The sequence below is a fragment of the Vombatus ursinus genome, unplaced genomic scaffold (assembly GCF_900497805.2).
Source record: "Vombatus ursinus unplaced genomic scaffold, bare-nosed wombat genome assembly UNPS02014821.1, whole genome shotgun sequence".
NCBI lineage: Eukaryota > Metazoa > Chordata > Mammalia > Diprotodontia > Vombatidae > Vombatus > Vombatus ursinus.
Genome location: NW_020954599.1, coordinates 21,970,709 through 21,991,059, shown reverse-complemented (window position 1 = coordinate 21,991,059; position 20,351 = coordinate 21,970,709). Strand labels below are relative to the sequence as shown.

At 35.4% G+C, this 20,351-nt stretch overlaps 1 protein-coding gene across 2 annotated transcripts in view; it reads left to right on the top strand.

Moving 5' to 3' along the window:
• LOC114024535 (bifunctional heparan sulfate N-deacetylase/N-sulfotransferase 4) overlaps nt 1-20,351 on the top strand; it is a 342,555-nt gene that overhangs the window by 68,139 nt on the left and 254,065 nt on the right. Inside the window, exon 1 of one of the 2 annotated variants that reach the window (XM_027837570.1) lies at nt 3,830-3,907. The exons of the other annotated variant lie outside the window; for it this stretch is intronic. Coding sequence (XP_027693371.1) covers nt 3,872-3,907 — 36 coding nt within the window. The 5' untranslated portion in view covers nt 3,830-3,871. Of the gene's footprint in view, nt 1-3,829; nt 3,908-20,351 lie in introns of those variants that run through there. 2 annotated transcript variants of the gene reach the window in all.

Sequence of the window (20,351 nt, the reverse complement as noted above, 5' to 3'; positions counted from 1 at the left end):
ATAGATAGATAGATAGATAGATAGATAGATAGATAGATAGATAGATAGAGTAGATACATGGCAAGCTTAGAGGGAAAGGCATTAGCAACTACAGGGCTTGGGAAAAGCCTCTTGTACAGCTGTGAAAATGACAGTAGATTTAATTATTAGCAGGTCCTTGGTGGGTTTTGAGAAAGCCATTTCAGCAGAGTGGTTAGGACCAAAAGCAATTTATAGACTAAGAAGTAAAATAGTGAATGGCCAGGAAATGGAACAAGAGAATAGGCCGTTCATTCCGGAAGATTGGCATTGACCTTGGGTAAGTAAGACATTTAACCTATTTGTACATCAGTTTCCTGACAACAAAACCAAGAAAAGCATTTCTTGCTGTGGTTGCTCAGTATAAGGGAGACATGTTTGTATGCATAAGAGGAACCAGTGGATAGAGAGAGATTAAAGATGGTGAAGGGTGCAGATAATTTGATAAGGTACTCAATAACTTAGTGAAGCAAGTCTGTCTGGCAATGTTAATTGCATAGTTGAAAATAAGATTAGAATCAAGTCTGATACTTAATAATTACAGAAAAAGCAGACACTTCTAACACATTAGTGATCCAAGTTTTAATCAAAGGGAAAGGATTGCAATAGGAGGAAGTGTGATTGAAACAACTGTGATTAGATGATAGATTTCTTCATAACCCTTATGATAAGGCAGTTGATTCCTGGTTCCTTGGTTTGTTTAGTGTGAATAAGCCGTACAGAAACAAAAATTTTAAATGTTGGTATATTTTCTCCTGAGATAATATAAATTTAATTTAAAAGAAATCTAACTAATTTTGAAGAAATCCAAAATGAAAGAATATTTCATTTAGTCAATATCTGTTAGCTACCTATTAGTCTCAAAAGTCTATACTTACACTGGAGATTCAAAGATGAAATCATATTCAGCCCTAGGCTTCAAGAGGACTTACTGCCTAGTAGAAGGAATTTTAAAAAATACACTGATAATTCCAGAGTAAATGATGTTGTAATAAATATCCAGAACAGGTCAAAACAAAAGAAATTCATCAAAGAAAGATGGCATAACTTAGAGCATCAGAGAAGGCTTCATGATAAAAAGAGGCATCCACACTTGAACTGGACCCTGAGGGAAGGAAAAAATTTCAACTGGTTAAATATGGGAAGAAATAATTTCAGGCATGGGCATTCCAAATCTGGGTTTGAATGATAGGTAATGAAAAATAATACCAAAAAAAGGAAAGAAAGAGGAAGGGCCATCGGACTTGTGGAGCTATCTAATAAGTTTAAAGCATATTACATGAAGGTTAGAACTAGACACCACCACCCCTAAAAGGAAGCAACATCTTATGCCCTACTCAATGATGATAATGAAGCATGGGTATTAACTAAATAGAAGATTCTGAGAAAGTTCACAAGAGAAGTGGTCAGGATGGTTGGCAACTCACTGATGACATCTGTATGTCAAACTGATATGAATAATTGAGAGGTACACTGTCTTCCTGAAGCTTGTACCAGCAATATGACACAGAGCTCCCTGAGACTGGTCAGACTCTTTGAAGACTACATGCTTCTGTTGATTCGCTTAAGGAGAAATGATACCGCCAGAAAAACTGGAGACTATTCCTAGGAAATAAGGTATCCTGGGTAAGAAATTATGCCTGGTATTGTCATCCATGCTTCCACAGATATTGTGAATGGACAGCTACATAAGAAGTTATCAGAGACAGGAATTGATTTGGATTTCTGGATTTATATATAAGAATGATAGTCTCTTAGTTAGAGATAGAATACATCTACACAGTTTGTATAGACAAGATTTACCTGGAAATGAATGAAGTTGATCAAGAGAGTTTTAAAATGAAAATGAAGGAAGAGGGGTAACTGACATATCCACCAGACTACATAGTGAAGATTAGCAGGGATAACATAGACTCATGATTTTAGAATTGGAATAGACTTTAAAACTATTTAATCCAACCCATACCATAAATGAAGCCCCACTACAACAAATCCAATAAGTAGACATCTCTGCTTAAAGACTTCTGAATAAGGGAAAACTGGCATTACCTGAATCAGTCCACTTCTTTCTGGACAAGAAGATTTAATGACATCAAATCTAAATTTACTTCTTTGCAACTTATACCTTTTGCTTCTGATTCTTTGCTTCTTGAAAAAGAATAAGTTGAATCCCTCTTTGAATTGACAGTAAATGTTGAATAGAGCTCTCATGTACTACCTCTTTTTTTTTCACCACAATAAATATATATCAGTTCCTTCAACTAACCTTCATAGGAAAAAGTATCAATGAAAAGCTTGTTAATTCACATAGATAATATCCAAGAAAAGGGACAGTAATGTTCATGGCCTCATAATTATGCAGCATATGGGTAATAAAATGAATTATGTATTTTTAAGACAAAGATGTAAATTTGACTGGATAGATATTTCTGAGAATTAGTTAGATGTGTCTAAGGACCATAATTTGCTAAAAGTGGGGAGGAGGGAATTCAGACAGCACAGATTAGATAGAAAGGACCATAGACTATCAATGTATATCAAAAACATACATTTGGGGGCAGCTAGGTGGCACAGTGGATAGAGCACTGGCCCTAAAGTCAGGAGGACCTGAGTTCAAATCTGGACTCAGACCAAACTTACCAGCTGTGTGACCCTGCGCAAATCACTTAACCCCAATTGCCTAAAACAAACAAACAAACAAACAAAAACATACATTTCTGTGAGATCCATTAACTGGAGACAACTCTTCCATGGTGGAAAGCATTTAGATAAGAATCAAGGGTTGAGATATTATAGGAGGACCAACAGGCCAGAAAGGAAGAATTGGATGATGACTTCCTAAAAGAGACAAACAATGAGTAATGATATTGTTTCTTGGTGGAACTTTAACTTACACAGACATCTTTTCAAGTTCCCTTTATGCTAAAAGTAGAGCAGTTGATAAATTATTGATTAACCTAAATGATCACACGATTCTTCTACAGATGGTGTCAATAACAAAGCGAAATGCTATTTCAGACAATTCCTGTATAAGGAACTGCTTGCTAAAGTAGAAATAACGGGAAACTTGAAAAGAAATGACCATTTCATCTTTGAATTTTGATAGGAAGGGTGACATGTAATCTAGACGTTAGGATAGCGAATTTCACAGATTTAAAACAAAATAGGTTCCTAAAATTCTAAATGGGAAGTCAAGATGGATTGAGATACTCTTAAGAATATAATTCTGGTGACAAAAATACAAATAATTCCAGTGATAAAGAAAAGGGCAAACTGTCTAAAGATTCTAATTCACATACATAGGAAACTCAACAGCCAGCATTTTTTTTCTTGGCCTTTTTTCTTCTTGGCCTGAAGAAGAGATTGAGGATAGATAACTGATCATGGATACAAAAGAAAGGCCTATAAGAACACTATCAGTAAAACTAAAGCCTAGGATGAGCTGAGATTTATAATGAATGCTAAAGAGAAAAGGGGCTTTTTTTGTTTGTTTTAAAAGCTATTCCAAGGGTAAAAGAAAAATCAAAAAGAGGGGATAGGACTGTTGCTCAGTGTGAATGGAATGATTATAATAGATAATGGAGATACGGTTAGAACTACTCAATTCTTACTTTGCTTCTGTTTTCTCTACCAGGGAGAATGATCTTCTGACGGGGAAGTATAGAACAAAAAATGATTAAAAGGGAATTGAAAAAGCCAAGATAAGTGAGGAGATAGTGAGAGAGCTTCTAGCTTTCCTCAATAAGGTCAAGTCACCAGGACAGAGCCCCTGTCGTTGATGTTTGAAAAATCCTGGAGAGCGGGAGAGGTGCCACAGGACTGAAGATGGGCAAATGTGGTCCTAATTTTCAAAATGGGGAAGAAGGTGGATTCTTCAGACTGTAGGCTGGTGAGCTTGACTTCAATTCCTGGTGAAATTCTAGAGCATATGATTAAAGGGATAATCTGAATGTTTCCGAAGGAAAGTCACGGTCACTAAGAGCTAGTATGAGTTCATCACAAACAGTTCATAGCAGATGAACTACCTTTCCTATTTAATGTGTTTACAAAAACAAAACATAAGGGAAATGTCATGAATATCATATACCTAGATTCCAGCAAGGGATTTGATGTGGTATTTTATAATATCCTTATAGACAAAAAGAAAAGCCACAAATTATTATGATGAGCAGATTCAAAACTGGTTGGATGATCTGATGCTTTAATGAATGCTTAGTAATTGATCAATGGAACCTAGGAAGGAGGTTTTCTAGGGATCTGTTCTTGGCATGGATGTATATGTATGTGTGTATGTATATGTATATACTCATATATACATGTATACACATACACATGTATATACCCATGCATATACACACACATATATACACATATGTGTATACATATACATAGCATATAACTTACATAAAAGCAGAGGTTTCATTCTTATTGCATTTGCAGATCGCAAAAAAACTGGGAGGGATAGTCAATATGTTGGGTGGTAGAATTTGTTATCTAGAAAGATATCAAAATGCTAAAATGATAGGCAAAATCTGATGAGACGGTATTTACTAAGGATGAATGTGAAGTTATACAGTTGGTTCCAGAAAATCAACTGCACAAAAACAGAACAGGTGAAACAAAGCTATATAACAGTTCATGTTCAAAACATCAGGGAGTTTTAGTCAACTGCAAGCTAATTATATGGCGGCATTTATGATGTGGCGGGCAAAAAGGCTTTTTGGTTTTGAAACAGTATCCCAAATGAATGAATCAATGATTTGTTGTACACTACTCTAGTCATAGCACAACTGTACTACTGCGTTCATTTGGAGTACTGTAATTTAGAAATGACATTGATAGATCAGCCTACATCTAGGGGAGGGTGACCAGCAGTATAAGGGGGATGGAAACAAAGCCATAGGACAAAAGGTAGAGTTGACCATAAGGTAGATAACTCAGTCTATTAATTTTCAGAAATGTATATGTTCTCAAACCTATGAGGAATTTTATTCTAGAATTTTAGTCTAGAAAAGACTTAGGGAGGACATGATTCCAAATGAAGCAACATAGTATTTTATCATTTATTATGGGCTATAATGAGATAATAAGATGAGGCTTGTTTTACTTAGCCATGGCAAGGGTATTGGGTAGTTCAAAAATAAGCCTTGGGACCAAGTCTGCAAAATTTAAGAATGGGTCCTGAAACAGATTTATGCATCTGTTATCAAGGGAGCAGGTCTGAGTTCAAAAAGTCTTGTCATCAAAATGATAATTTTGATAATGATATTACCTGAAATGATCATTTCAGGTAATAATCCTTAATGAAGTTTCATTTGCTATGTTGAGCAGTTGATATCCACACAGGCCAAGGGAATAGCCACATACGTGAAATCCCAGTTCTTTTAAAAGATTGAAATAAATGAAACTCAACTTATATTTTTAGGGAATCAGAATTATCCTTAGATTGTGCCAGTTGTGAGATATACTTAGAGAAAAAAAATAGATGTAGCCTTTATTTTCCTATGAAAATCAGCACAGACCCTTGTTTCAAGCTCTATGGAAATAAAAACATATACATCAAATACAATCTATTCGACTTCTCCTTTCTAACACCTCTCTCTCCCTCTGTCTCTCTCTCTCTGTCTCTCTCTCTCTTGAACACATAAGAGGAATTTGGGCTTATATGGAAATCCTGAGTTAGTTTGCTGTAGGCTAATAAAGTTGGTCTACAGAAGGAAGGAAGCATAGAAGGCATAGGAAATGGAAGCAAAAGTCAACATAAACAAGGTCAATTCAAAGTTTGAGAACATATGCATTTCTGAAAATCAATAGACTGAGTTATCTACCTTATGGTCTTTTCTTCTGATTCTGTCTGACTTCAACAAAGACTTTACCAATAGCTTATATATGGTTAGTAGCATATATGAATATTCAGTCTCTTGCATTTTAAATTACTTTGCATAAATAAGGATCGTTTATATGGGCATCCATAGAACCTACAGAAAGAGGTTTAATATTCTATCACTTGTAATAGGAAAGAGAGAGAATATGAAGATAATTACTTTTTCTTAACTGTAGAGTTAAAATAGATTTAAAGATTCTGCTTTAAAACTAGAGACTTTGTAGGCACCAATGGTGTAATGAAGGGTGTAAAGAAAAATTGAAAAGATAGAGACGTGGATGAAGGATTTGGAAAGATCAATGATAAGATTTTTGCTGTAGTCAAGACTGGAGATAAAATACCTGAATAGGACAAAAAGAAATGGGGCAAGGTAATTGCTTATTGTGCCAGTGGAAGTAGAACACAAAGACTAATAGGAACTCATCAAGGAACAAGTAAATCTTATGGCAGAATGAGATAAGAGAATGACTGACAAATAGTATATTCAACCTCCAAAACCAAATTGGATACGAAGGGACATGCTTGTTTTCTATTTCTTTCTTAGAAGAATAGAATCATAAATCTAGAGCAAAAAAGAAATTCAGAAGTTATCTAGTCTAACCTCTTTATTTTACGGCTGGAGAAACTGAAGCCATGCAGATTAAGAGATGCAGCTTAATTTATATAGTTTGTGTTAGAAGTGGAATTTGAATACTGTTCTTTGACTCCAGATTCAAGGCTTTTTCTGCTCACCATACTTCTTTTTTCCACTCACCACAGCAAGCAGTGCATCTGCACATGTATACACATACATACACACAAACAACATTGTTGTTATCACCATGACAGATGCAACTTTTGCTTTATGAGCTCTAACTTCTTTCAAAATTAAATTTTGTAAGAAACAAGCTAACTTCAAAGTTGTAATGTTTTCTTAGATAGGTTGGCTAAAAAAAATGTGTTGATCAATCGATAATATCTCAGAAGTGGTGGGAGAGTATTATTCACAACTGCGTCTTTAAAAGTGGTTTAGAAGAAAATAGATGTGATTTTTTAACAAAAAAGTAATTCACACTTTCTTTTATCATAACACATTTCCTAAAATTAAAAAAAAAAGAAAAAAGATATGATAAATGTGTGTGGATTTTCTGGTTTTTTTTTTTTAAATAATAAAAACGTTCCTTTAATGTGAACCAATCATCTATCATGGGCTATTGTCATTGTCTCCTAATTGATCCTGCCTTCGCAATCTAGCCTCCATGCACTGTGGCCAAAACAATCTTTGTAAAAGCACTACACTGTCTTGGTTTCTCCCGCGCTCAAAATCCTTTCTTGAATCCCTATTGCTCATGGGGGAAAACATATAAAAACCCCTCCTCTCTCATCCTGGCATTTAAAGTCATCTACATTATGACTTTCATATACCTTTTCCTCCTTATTTCATACGGCTGCCTTATGCCAGTCAAAATGCATTACCAGTTCTCTGAATGTGTTACTTCATTTTTCACCTCCACACATTCTCACAAACTGTTAACTTATTCCTGGAGTGCAGCCCTTCCTCATCTATACTTCTCAAAATCCTTCATGATTGAACCGTCAGCCATGAGCTCCTCTGTGAATTTTTTCCCGATATTTCTAACCCCTATATTTGTTCTCCCTTCTCAATTTTATTGCACTATAATAAATAATAATAATAACATATAACTTTATCCAGTGATTTAAAGTTTTCAAAGTGTTTTACACATACTTTATTTTATCCTTATAAGTTGGTGATATTATTGTGTCCATTTACAGATGAGGAAACGGAGGCCAGGAGAGATTAAATGACTTACCCGAAGTCACATGCCTAATACTAGAATTTGAACTCAGATATCATTCACTCTAGATTCAGTGCTCTATCCACTGTGATACCTATTTCCTTCCATTTTTTATTATTATAGTTTCTCTATACATGTTGTATCCCCTCCATAGAGTGTAAATTCCTTAAAATCAGGGACAGTTTATTTTTGTTTTGGTATGTCCAGTACCTAGCACATTGCCTTTAACTATTTTATTTAGATTCAGACCTATGATTTCATTGGTTTGGAGAACTTCCAGTATGGAATTTCCCTCCAGCACTACAACTGAGCAACCAGTCTTAGCCAGCTTCCTGCATTACTTGAGAGGGACAGACATTTCACTATGGTCACACAATTAGTAGGTGTAAGAGACCAGTCATCCTGACTCTATGGCCAACTCCCTAACCACTTTTCAACATTGGTTCTTGTCTTGTATGTCGCAAGCATGGAATTAATATTTGTTTCACTGAATTTAATAGTATGGTGCCATCACCTTGATATTAAACTTTAATCTTGGGAACACAGCCATGCCTCATTTATCTTGCTATCACCAATTATCTAGCACAGTGCTTTGCACAAAATAGGTTGAACTTGTTGAATTTAGATACTGATAACATCTGTTTTTCACAATCTACAGCTGCTTAGTTGAGCTGAAGAAGATGTCAAAGTTACAAAGACCTCTGTTTAAAAGTGGTTCAGAGCCATTATGCTAGCTCTCAGGAGACAGAGTGAAACACCAGGAGCTGATTAATTTAAAATTTTCTATGAGAGAGGACATTTTCAGTATTATTTTATTTTTATTTTCCATTGAAGTCTGATTGTTCACATGCATAGACACATCCTCCATATTCTGAAATATCATTTCCCCTCTATTTATTAAGAAGCAAATGGTAATTTTTCAGTCTTCCTAAACAATCCCTTAGTTGACTATATTTCTAAATATACTTTTTTCTTCGCTTGCACATAAGGCATTGCTTTAAAAATTTATGCACCCTTTTAATGTTTATTCATAGCTCAGTGGGTCCTTAAGATATGCTGGTATTTGAATAAAGTGCTGGGACCATGTGTACTTAGCTAACTTTATACCATGCATGATATATAAACAGGTAATAATAATGTTAGTGGTGATGACAACAATCCATAAAATTCAAATTTGGCCATGTATTTGAAACATCAATTTTTTTTAGCATTTTAATGGAAAAAACCCTCAAACTTTTAAACTCATTGTGACACATTCACATTGACATCCTAAGACTAATGAATCAATTATCAACAGAAGAACCTTCAAGAGAATTCCATTTTAAATTCAGTGAGTTCTATGAGTTTCCTTTTCTTCTTCTATAAATTCTTATAGCAAAGTTGCTACAGTAAATAATTTAGTAAAACGGTGAAGATCAAGGAAATTGCTTTGATCTCATCTGAAAATAACTGAAAGCCTGAAGTTTATGGAATAGCTAATAGGCAAATTTCATCAGCCTAAACAGTACAATATACTATCTACTTTTCCTCTATGAGTTTGGGCATGTATGTGTATATATAGGTGAGAAACAGATGTAATGGCATGGCAGTGTATTATATCCTCATGCTGGCTGTGTGAGAGATTATAATATATAGATAATAGATTTAGCACAAGAAATCATCTAGACCAATCCCCTCATTTTGTTTTATTTTGTTTCATTAATTTATTTATTTTGAAGCAAGACCTTCCCATTCATTCAAAGCACAATTAGCTCATCCCAGCACTAATTAGCTCAGAAACTTTATCCTGCTCAACTTTTCCATCCAAAGCCGGTGGGCCCATCCTTAGGAAACCTAGTGACTCTCCCACCTCCTCCCCACTCTGAGTGGAGAGGGGTGCAGCTTATCATATTGGTGCTGAAGTAATTACAGAACTCAAGCGCTATAGTACACTGCCACTCAAGAGTTATACCTACCTCACCCTTCCCCAATAGAAGGGGATTATGAGTGTGTCACCATGCCTGGCCCAACTGGAGAGGGTGTTATTGAGTTGATTTAGATTTATTGAATTTGAAAACTATTCAAGGAGAAATCTGTAGTAGAAAGATTGAGAGATTAGACTTAAGATGCTTGGATGAAAGGTCATGATGAAAGATAAATATTTGGGAGAGTTTTAAGCATGGAATTATTTCTTGAAATTATGGAAATGAGTTTTGGAAATGAGAAAATGTGTGTGTAGAAAAGACCATAGAGGAAAAAAACAGCTTTTTTTGTAAGAGGAGAGACCCATGAATATCAAAAGGTAATCATAAAATCAATGAATTATGAGAGACCAATGATAACATTTTGTTCTTAATTGAGGAGAGTTAAAATAATATTGTATGTATAATATGAAAAGTGGTTTGTATACACACTTAATAAATGTTGAACGTAATAGTGTTCTTCTCGCTTTCTTATTTTTAAATGCATGTGCTTATATTTCAGCTAGAAGAATTTAGACTAGATTAGGAAGTAGGATATAATAGCTAGTCTTTAAATTGGGCTTTAAAATTTACAAAGTACTTTGTAGATATTATCTTGTTTTATCTTCAAAATAATCTTGTGAGGTAGATGCTATTATAATCCTCATTTTACAGATAAGGAAACTGAGATAGATACAGGTTAAACGACTTGCCCAGGGTCACAGTTAGTTAATGTCTGAGGCAGGATTTGGGCTCCTATCTTTCTAACTCCAGGTCCAGCACTCAGTCCACTGTCTCATCTGGCTGACAGATTTTTGTATTAGGAGATTTCCTAAGGGAAACATTAACAACTCTCTCTGGAAATGAGTAAATAAAGAAATGTAGTCTTTTATGATTTCAGAGAAAGAAATTAGCTGGCCTTCTTCTCTTTCAGTTCTAATTCTATAATTTGCCATCATTCATTTCTAGAGGAAGATTTTTTTTATGACTTCTGAGCATACACTCCCATAAGACAATGAAAGGAAAGATTAAAATGTTGGAGAAGATAGGTGACAAAATGCAAAATGAGGAAACTTTCTTCCTTGGCAGACATTGCCAGTAGGTGTCAATTACCTTTCTTTCCTCATTTATATCATTCCATTAAGTTGTCATAAAATTCTAATCAACTACTGGTTAATGTCAAATGATCCTAGTATAAAAGAATTGTCAAAATCTTTAAAAGGAAATTTCCTTTCAATTGATGTCGTGGTATGTAAATTTTGAGAATAATCATATTGTATATGCATTATGCCATAAAAATATATGACCTTTTATGTATCACTCTATTAGATTAAAACTTTGAGAGCAATATAATTATGTCTCATCTAATAGAAGAAATAGAAATGGATAATTTAATCAGCACTTATTGCAGATGCTCTAGAAAGATTTTAATTTTGATATTTGTATTGAGACTGACAAAAAATAGGATGCTTTGGAGAAGATATTATTGCAATTACATATTGTTTATTGATTGATACAGTTCCTTTTATGTCTCCATGAAATTTTCAAAACTGTGAGCTGACTAAAGCTTATATAAGCCATAAATTGACTAAAAAGCAAATCCATGCATAGTAGACAAAATTGCTGTTGCATAGATATTTTATTTTTCTTTTTTAATTAATATATGTTGATAGTATAAATATAGTACTATGGAAAGAACAGTTGCTTTGAAATTGGAAGATCTAGGTTTAAATACTGACCCTTCCACTAAATAGCTGTGTGCACTTCAGCAATTCATTTGACCTCTATGAGAATCTATATCATCATCAGTTGGACTGGGTGACGTCTCAGGTCTTTTCTGGCTTTAAATCTATTTTCCTGTGATTTTATAAGAGTCCATAAAAGGTGATATGGAAAAATAATAAGGCATGTGCTCATTTTAACACATGGCCTAAGAACTTTAAAAAAATACTTAATGTTGTCTTTATTTTAAGTTTTGAGTTCCAAATTATCACCCTCCCACTGGGCCCTCCCTCACTCACTGAGAAGACAAAATCATATAGTACGTATTTCCAAATTAGCCCTATCATGCAAAAAAGCAAGAAAAGTAAAGAAAGTTAGAAAACTATACTTCTTTTTGCACTCAGAGCTCATCAGTTATGCCTCTGGAGGTAAGTAACAACTTTTATCATGAGTCCTTTGGAATTTTCTTGGATCATTGCATTGATCAGAGTATCTAATTATTTGACAGTTGATCATCATTACAATATTGTTGTTACACTTGTGCCCTATGTACATTGTTGTGTACAATGATATCCTGGTTCTACTCACTTTACTTCATGTCAGTTAATTTAAGTATTCTCATGTGTTTTTTTTTTCCTGAAACCATCCCTTTCACCATTTCTCATAGCAAAATAGTATTCCACCACAATCATATGCCTCAACTTGACCAGCCATTCTGCAGTTAATGAGCTTCTCCTCATTTCTTTAATCAGAAGTTAATTATAGAATTTTTTGTATGACTTCGTATAGCTTTGATTTCATCTGAAAACAGCCTGTTCACATCCCTTGACAATATATCAATTGGGGAAGGGCTCTGATTTTTTTTTTTTTATAAATTTGACTTAGTTCCTTATATATCTGAGAAAAGAGACCTTTATCACAGAAACTTTCTATAAAATGTTTTGATATTATTTCATTGTCTATGGCACTTTTGATCAAAGTATAGTTTACCTGATTGTCTCCTTTAATTAGGTCTATTTCGTTTTTGCTTTGTCTGAGATCATGATTACTACCCCTGCCTTTTTTACTTCAGCTGAAGCATAATAGATTCTGCTCCAACTCCTTTTTTTTTTAACTCTATATATGTGTTTCTGTTTTAAGTATGTCTCTTGTAAAGCAATATTTTGTTAGATTCTGGTTTCTAATCCATTCTGTGATCTGCTTGTTTTATAGGTTAGCTCATTCCATTCACATTCAGAATAATGATTTCTATGTATTTCCTTCCCTTCTATGTTCTTCTGCTTCACCTTCTTTCTTTTTATGCTGTTTCTGCTCAAGTTTGTTTTGTTTCTGATCACTGCCTCCCTTAATCTGTCCTTTAAAAAAAATTATTCTTTCTTTTTCTCTTACCTGTATCCCCTATTATTTCCCTGTTGGGTAAGATGGATTTCTCTGCCCAACTGAGTGAATATATGTAGTCCTCCCTCTTTGAACCAAATCCAATGAAAGTAATGTTTAAGCACTGCCTCCAACCCATCCTTCCCCCCAACCCCCACTGTAAGAGCTCTTCTTCACTTGAGATAATTTTCTCCATTCTACCTCTTCCGTCTTTTCTTTACTTCCTTGTAAGTTTTCTTTTGTTCCCTGCTGTGCATTTTTTTCTTTGTTCTTTTTTCCCCTTTCTCCGCCCCCCCCCAAGAAGGAAGAAGGCTACAATTAACTGTAGGTATAGATATATATACATTTAGATATATGAATAATGTGTGTATATGTGTGTATATACATCCATATACATGCACAATATACATACATACATAAATACACATGTATACAAACATGTGTATGCACATATGCATGTATCTATACATATATCTATAATTATACTCATATAGACATTCACTTTTATATGCATCTATGTAAGACCATACTATACTTGCCTGTCCTCTGTTTTCCTGAAGGTGGATAACATCTTCCTTCGTAAGTCCTAGTCTTTCATTATTTTTCTAAGTCCACCAACTCATCATTTCCTATACCACAGCAATATTCCAACTTTATACTGTCTAGTTATTTTAAATAGTCTAAAACAATATTGACCAATATGGCTGACATATAGTATAGTTTTCCTATTTTTGCCTTTTGATTAAATCTGTTTTAGCTTTAACTTTATTTGAGATCATGATTACTACCCCTGCTTTTTTTTCCAAATAAATTTTACTCCTGATGTTTATTTTATGTTTGTGTGTATTTTTTATTTCCTATCCCTCCTGACTCCTCTACTTTACTTCTACCCAGTACCTTGCCCTCCTGTTACTTAACCTAATCCCCTCCAAAGATCCCTCCCTTATCCTCCCATTCCAGTTAATCTAAATATCCTTCTATTCCCCTCCTTATCCTATTCCTTCACCGTCTTATTTCTTTATAAATTTAGAAGATTTTTATTCTCTTCTAAATATATATATTGTTCTCTCTTTAATCCAGATATGATGTGAGTAAGATTCCCTTTAAAAATCCCTCTCTTGTGCCATTGAGGTGGTGCAGTGGATAGAGCACCATCCCTGAAGTCAGGAAGAACCTGAGTTCAAATCCGGCCCCAGACCAAACACTTGACATCTTCTAGCTGTGTGAACCTGAGCAAGTCACTTAACCCCAATTGCCTTGGGAAAAAAAAAAATCACTCTCCCTATCCCTTTAGCCTTTTATTTCTTTCTGAATTTAGAAGAATTGTATACCCTTCTAGATGTGTATTGTTCCCTCTTTAATCCATTCCCAATGAGAATAGGGTTCCAGAGCTAGCAGTCCTTCTCTCCCATCTAATTCTTCCATGTCAATCCTCCCTCTTGCACCTCATTTGTATTAGACAATTATTCTTCTAACCCTTCCCTAAACAGTTAATTTTTTTGAATGATATCATACTCAGGTCTATCCCAATCTTTCCTTCAAACTACCCAGTTACTAATAACAATCTTAGACACAACATTTTACATTTCCTCATATAAAAAGTAAAGAGTCTGTCCTTATTGGGTCTCTTGTAATTAATCTTTGATGTGTACCTTATACTCTCTGGGATCTTGTATGTCAAATTTTCTATTGAATTCAGTTCTTTTTAGTTGTTGTTATTGTTTTTTGTTTTTGGTTTTTTGCAACAAAATCCTGAAAGTCTGACAATCCATTGAATGTCTACTTTTTCATTCAGGATTATGCTTAACTTTGCTGGGTATGATATTTTCAGCTGCAACTCCAATTCTTTTGCTCTTCGATATATAGTGTTCCAAGACTTAGTGTCCTGTTGTCTAGTATCTACTGTCACTGTTGCTAGGTCTTCTGTGATTCTTATTGTGGCTCCACCATAGTTGATTCTTTTTTTCTTGTTTCTCTATTCTCCATAGCAGTTGTTTTTCTTATGAGATATTTCACGTTCTCTTCTATTTTTTTCATTCTTTATATTTTGTTTTACTATTTCTTGGTTTCTTATAATTTTACTAGTTTCTCCTTGCCCAATTGTAATTGTCAAAGAACTGTTTTCTTCCTTAAGATTCTGGTCTCCTTTTCCAATTGGTTGATTTTCTTTTCATAATCTTCTTGTTTTTCTTGGATTGTTCTTATTTTTGTTTTTTTGTTTTTCCCAAATCTCTGTCATTTGATTTTTAAAGTCTTTTTTTTTAATTCCTCTATGAATTCTTTTGAGGCAGGTGACCATCTGACATTACTCTTTGGAGTAGGAGAGGCTTCTTTTGCTTCAGTATCCTCCTCTAAAAATGAACTCTGATCTTCTCTATTCCCATAGTAACTTTCTATAGTTGTGTTCTTTCTCCTTTGCCTGCACATTTTTTTTTATTATTATTTGTAGCAACCTATTATCGTAATCACCTCTAGTCCTTGGGTATGGGGGATAATGATTCTGGCTCAGATCCTCCTTCAGTTCTCCCCTCTGGACTGGAACTGGAATCAAGAACTCTGCCCTCCTTTATGTGTTCAGCCAGGTGCATTACCCCACTGCTTCTGCACTCACGTGTGCTGATTCCTTTTCACCCACAGCTGGGCCTAGAAACCCTTATTAGCGGAGGTTTCCCCCAATCTTCCCCTTCTCAGATGCCCAATTTCCTGCACTATCCTGGAGGTGAAAATTCCTGTGGCTGGAACTGAGGCTACCTCCCAACCCAGCTAGCCCCAGGGCTTACTGTTTCATCAGAACTAGCCTGGAGGTGTTTACACGTCACAGAGACCAAACCCTGGTCTTGGGATTTTTCTTCATGTTGTTCCAGAAGGACCACTGTTCTTCCCCAACTCTTGTTTATTTTTACCACTCTATGTTTGCCCTGAGGTTCTATTTTTTTCTTGTTTGTGAGGAAAATCTGGAGAGCTTGGAATTTTCTGACCTAATCCACCATCTTCCCAGAATCTTCTCCCAAGTTCTTTCTTTTAGTGAATTTTTGTGCCTCTTTTATCATTAGGCCAATTATGTTTTTAAAAGGTGTTATTTTCTTCAGTATTTTTGTGCCTCTTTTACCAAGCTTTTAATTTTCTCTTCATGATTTTATTGTATCACTCTCATTTCCCCCTAGTTTTGCCTCTGCTGCTCATCTCTTTCTTTAATTCACCCAGGAATTCTTGTTGGGTTTGTGACCAATTGGCATTTTTTTTTCTTTGAGGTTTTGATTATAGCTGTTTTCATATTGTCGTCGTCTTCTGAGTTTGCGTTTTGGTCTTTTCTGTCACTACAGGAACATTTTATGGTCAAGTTCTTTTTGTTGTTGTTGTTTGCTCATTTTTCCAGCTTATTTCTTCACTTTGAATTTTCTGTTAAAATTAGGTTCTGCTCACCTGAGGGTGGGGAGGCACTCTTCCAAGCTTTGGGCTTTTTTGTGCTACTATTTTCAGAACTAGTTCCGGGGGTCTGCAAGTTTTCAGTCTTCCAAGGTGGTGTTATCCTGGGAGAGGTGTGGTTACTACTCTCATGGTCTGAACTCTGGTCTTTATCCAGAGAGGCCCCTGCTATCTTGTGGTCACAAGTATTAGTTCTCCTCTTAGCCCTGAAACTGTGGTGGGGATCCCTGCTGTCCTGCTTCCACAAGTGCTAGCATTTCTCTCTGCACTGGAAAAAACTTCATCGAGGACTTCTGCTCCCACAAACCCTCCCTTCTGCTCTGGAACTGTGACCCAGGACTGCGTATGGGCAATAGAGTTGCCAAGCAGCACCAGCTGCACCCAGTATCTGAAAAGGGTCCCCTGTAATTTCTTTCTGACCATTTTCTGACCTCCTTACTGTCTCTGGGCTGAGAGCTCCAGAAGCTGCTGTTGCAGCCACCTTCAAGGCATGCTGATGATTCTGCTGCTGCATGTTCTCTGGGCTGGCCCCCACCCTGGTGTCATAGACCTCTCCCGTAGTCTTAGGCTTAAGAAATGTCTTATTCTGAACTTTTATTGGCTCTGCAGCTCCAACATTCAATCTGAGGTCTTATTTCAAAGTTGTTTGGAGTGGAATGTTGGGAGAGTTTGCATTGGTGCCTTTAATCTGCCAACTTGGCTCTACTCATCTAAGAACTTAAAAGGGGGAAAAATAATATGGTTAATAATAAAAGCACACACATATCTGAATATATAAAGTATGAATAAATATAGGTACATGAATTCGTACAAATACGTCAACATCTTTAGGTCAGCTTAGGTGAGAGAACAGAGCTGGGAAACAAACTGCATCTTGTTTTGGTGGTTTAGTAAACAAAATGATTATCCTGAGCATGCCATTCCTAGGGTACTTTGAGTTTAAATCAAGAAACCTTAAAGACACCTAACACTGATGGCAGGAACGTCTTAGATAAGAAGTCATTCAGAGATCGGAAGGTAGTTTCCAAGGTAACTAGAGACCAGTTCACATGATACCTTATTATAATGCACCTTGCAGATAAATGTTTTTGTTTTTGTTTAATCTTTAGAGTTGCAAAAAACATTACAAGGCTACCAAACTTTCCCAAGCCTTTCATAGTTTTAGTTTTGGCAGTGGTGTTAGAGTGCCAGGCCTGCAGTCAGGAAGATTCATCTTCGTAAGTTCAAACCTGTCCTCAGAAAAACACTAGCTGTGTGACCCTGGGTAAGTCACTAAAATCCTGTTTGCCTCAGTTTCCTCATCTGTAAAATGAGCTGGAAAAATAAGTGGCAAACCGTTCCAGTACCTTTACCAAGAAAACCCTAAATTGGGTTACAAAGAGTTGGTCACCACTGAACGACAACAACAAGAGTGATGATGTGTACCTTTTCTAGAAGGGAAGCCAGGTAATTAGAGGCTGAATATGTTTTAGAATGTTTAATGGTTCTATCTGTTTGTATCCTGCTTTTCCTTAGGACCACAATTTCTTTAGGAACTTTGTCACGTGTAACTAAGCTGACTTGCAATGGTAAGAAAGTAAGATTGCAACAGAGTTAACGTACAAATGTAGCAATCCCCTAATTCCAGCATTGCTAAATCACATGAGTTAGCATGTTATTCAAGATAAAGCTTCTGACTATAAAAGGCATTTCAAGGGGTTAATGGAATCAAGAAGAGGCAGCTGAGATAGAGTGAACAAAGAGCTCAACCTCAGGAAAATGTGTTCAAGTCCTGCCCCCTAGCTGTGTGACCCTGGGCAAGCCACTTACCCCCTCAATGATGAAAGTTCCTCTCTAAGTTTCACAGAAGGTACTGATTGGCACTGGTATAAAAGCTCTCTTCATCAGAGAGTTCCCTATATCATTGATATCAAAATACTAGTTTTATTTTTTAAATGTAAACTTTACTTTTGCAAATTCTGGTTTTGGAGACCTGATTGTGAAAATGCCCACAGTAAGTTTCTGCTTTTCCCTGAGTGAAAGGTTGCATAGCAAATGTAATTTGGATTTTTCCAATTTGCACTAGTAGATGGATGCATACTGAATATAAATTGGGTTTTTAATATTGGTTTTGTTTTAATAACCTAAGGTGATGGTCATAATAAAAATGGTGGGATTTAAAAAATATTTTTGTCTGATTACCTTTTTGAAAGGAGCATGTTGGTTGGGCTCTTTCAGATAAGGCATGGGCTTGGAGGTCAAAGACTGAAAGTGTGGATTTGTAATTAGAGATGATAAAGTAAGTCATTGAATATATTAATATTATTAACCTTGTTCTTATTTTTCTTGTCATACCAAGATATTCTGAGCCATAACATTTGAAATAAAAATGTACAATGATTATTAGCAATGGAAATGTATCATAAAGACTGATGGATGGGTTAGCTGTTGTATTGTTTACTGTGAGAACTCTGAAGAGCTTTCACTTTTGCCATTTCTAGCTTCATAACAATATATACTTAAGGTAAAAAAACGAATTGATTATTATTGAGCAATAAGTATTTGCAATTGATAACAACTTGGTGATTTTGGTAGTAGTTGAAGACTTGGCCCTTCTTGGCAAGGCCAACCTTTTTACATCATCCTATCTCCTCCTAGATTTTTCAGGAAAAAACTCCCATTATTAACTCTACTTTCTCTCATCTTCAGTCTCTCCCTATCTACTGGTTTCTTCTCTGCCGCCTACCGACATGCCCATGCCTTCTCCATCCTAAAAGCAAACAACAAGCCTTCACTTGATTGTACTCTTTCTGCTAGCAATAGTCCCATATCTCCTCTCTCCTCAGTTCTTTGAGTAAGTTGTTGACACTAAGTGCCTCAACTTTTCCTCTCAATCTCTTCTAAACCCTTTCCTCTCTGGATTATACTTCCATTTTTGAATGAAACTGATCTCTCCAAAATTACTCATCATCTTTTATTTACCAAAGCTAATGCTTTTTTCTCAGTGCTCATTCTTATTGACATCTTTGGGGTATTTAACATCATTGATCAACCTCTCCCCTTATATACCTTCTCCAATTTGTGTTTTTATGATTCTTTCCTGATTATCTCCCTTCCTTCTAATGACTCTTTTAAAGCCGCCTTTCCTGATTCTTCATCCATGTTATATCCATGGACAACTAAGGATAGGCTCTGACCTGGGGCTTCTCTTTTTTTCTCATTAGCTTTCATGGAAAGAATTATCAACTCTATGGAGATCACTACCAGATACATGCATATACACATACACACACATACATGTTACATATATACATGCATACATATGTTTATGTATATGTATATAATATTTATAATATGTATAATTTATCATGTATAAATATAATATATGGTATATGATATTATGGTTTATTGTGTGTTTTATACTGTTATAATTTATAATTATATAATAAATAAATTATAAATATAAATGTGTGTATATCTGGCAGATTTCCATACACACATATGTGAGTATGTACATATGTGTGTATATAAACATATATACACATATATATATGCGTGCATGTATATGTGTGTATATATATGTATATGTGTGTGTATATATCCTAACCTCTCTCCTGACCTTCACTCCAGCATTACCAACTTCTTCTTAGATACTTTAGACTGTAGGTTTCATAGGCATCTCAAACTCAAAATGTCCAAAACAGAAATCATCGTCCTTCTCCCCAGACCTTCTCTTCTTCCCAAGTTCCTTATGACTATTGATGGCATTAGTATCTTCCCAGTCACCTTAGTTCACCACCTTGATGTTGTCCTCAACTCTTCACTCTTGGCTCACATAACAAACATTTTGCCAAACCTTTTACTTTCTTCCTTCATGCCACCTTTACTGTTTGCCACCTTCTCCCCATTCACACAATTACCATCCTCATTCAGGCCCTCAATACCTCTCATTGGGACTGTTGTAATAGCTTCTTAATCAGTCTCTTTGTCTTGGGTCTCTCCCTTCTTCAATCCATTCTCTATTCAGTTGCCAAAGAATATTCTTCAAGTCTAGGCCTGTTGAAATCACATACACCCCATCTCCATGAACTCAAGTGGATTCCTATTACCTCCATGATTAAATAAAATGTCCTAAAGAGCATTTAAAGCTCTTCATAACCAGTTCCTTCCTAGCTTCTCAGTCTACTTGCATTTTACTCCTCTTCATTT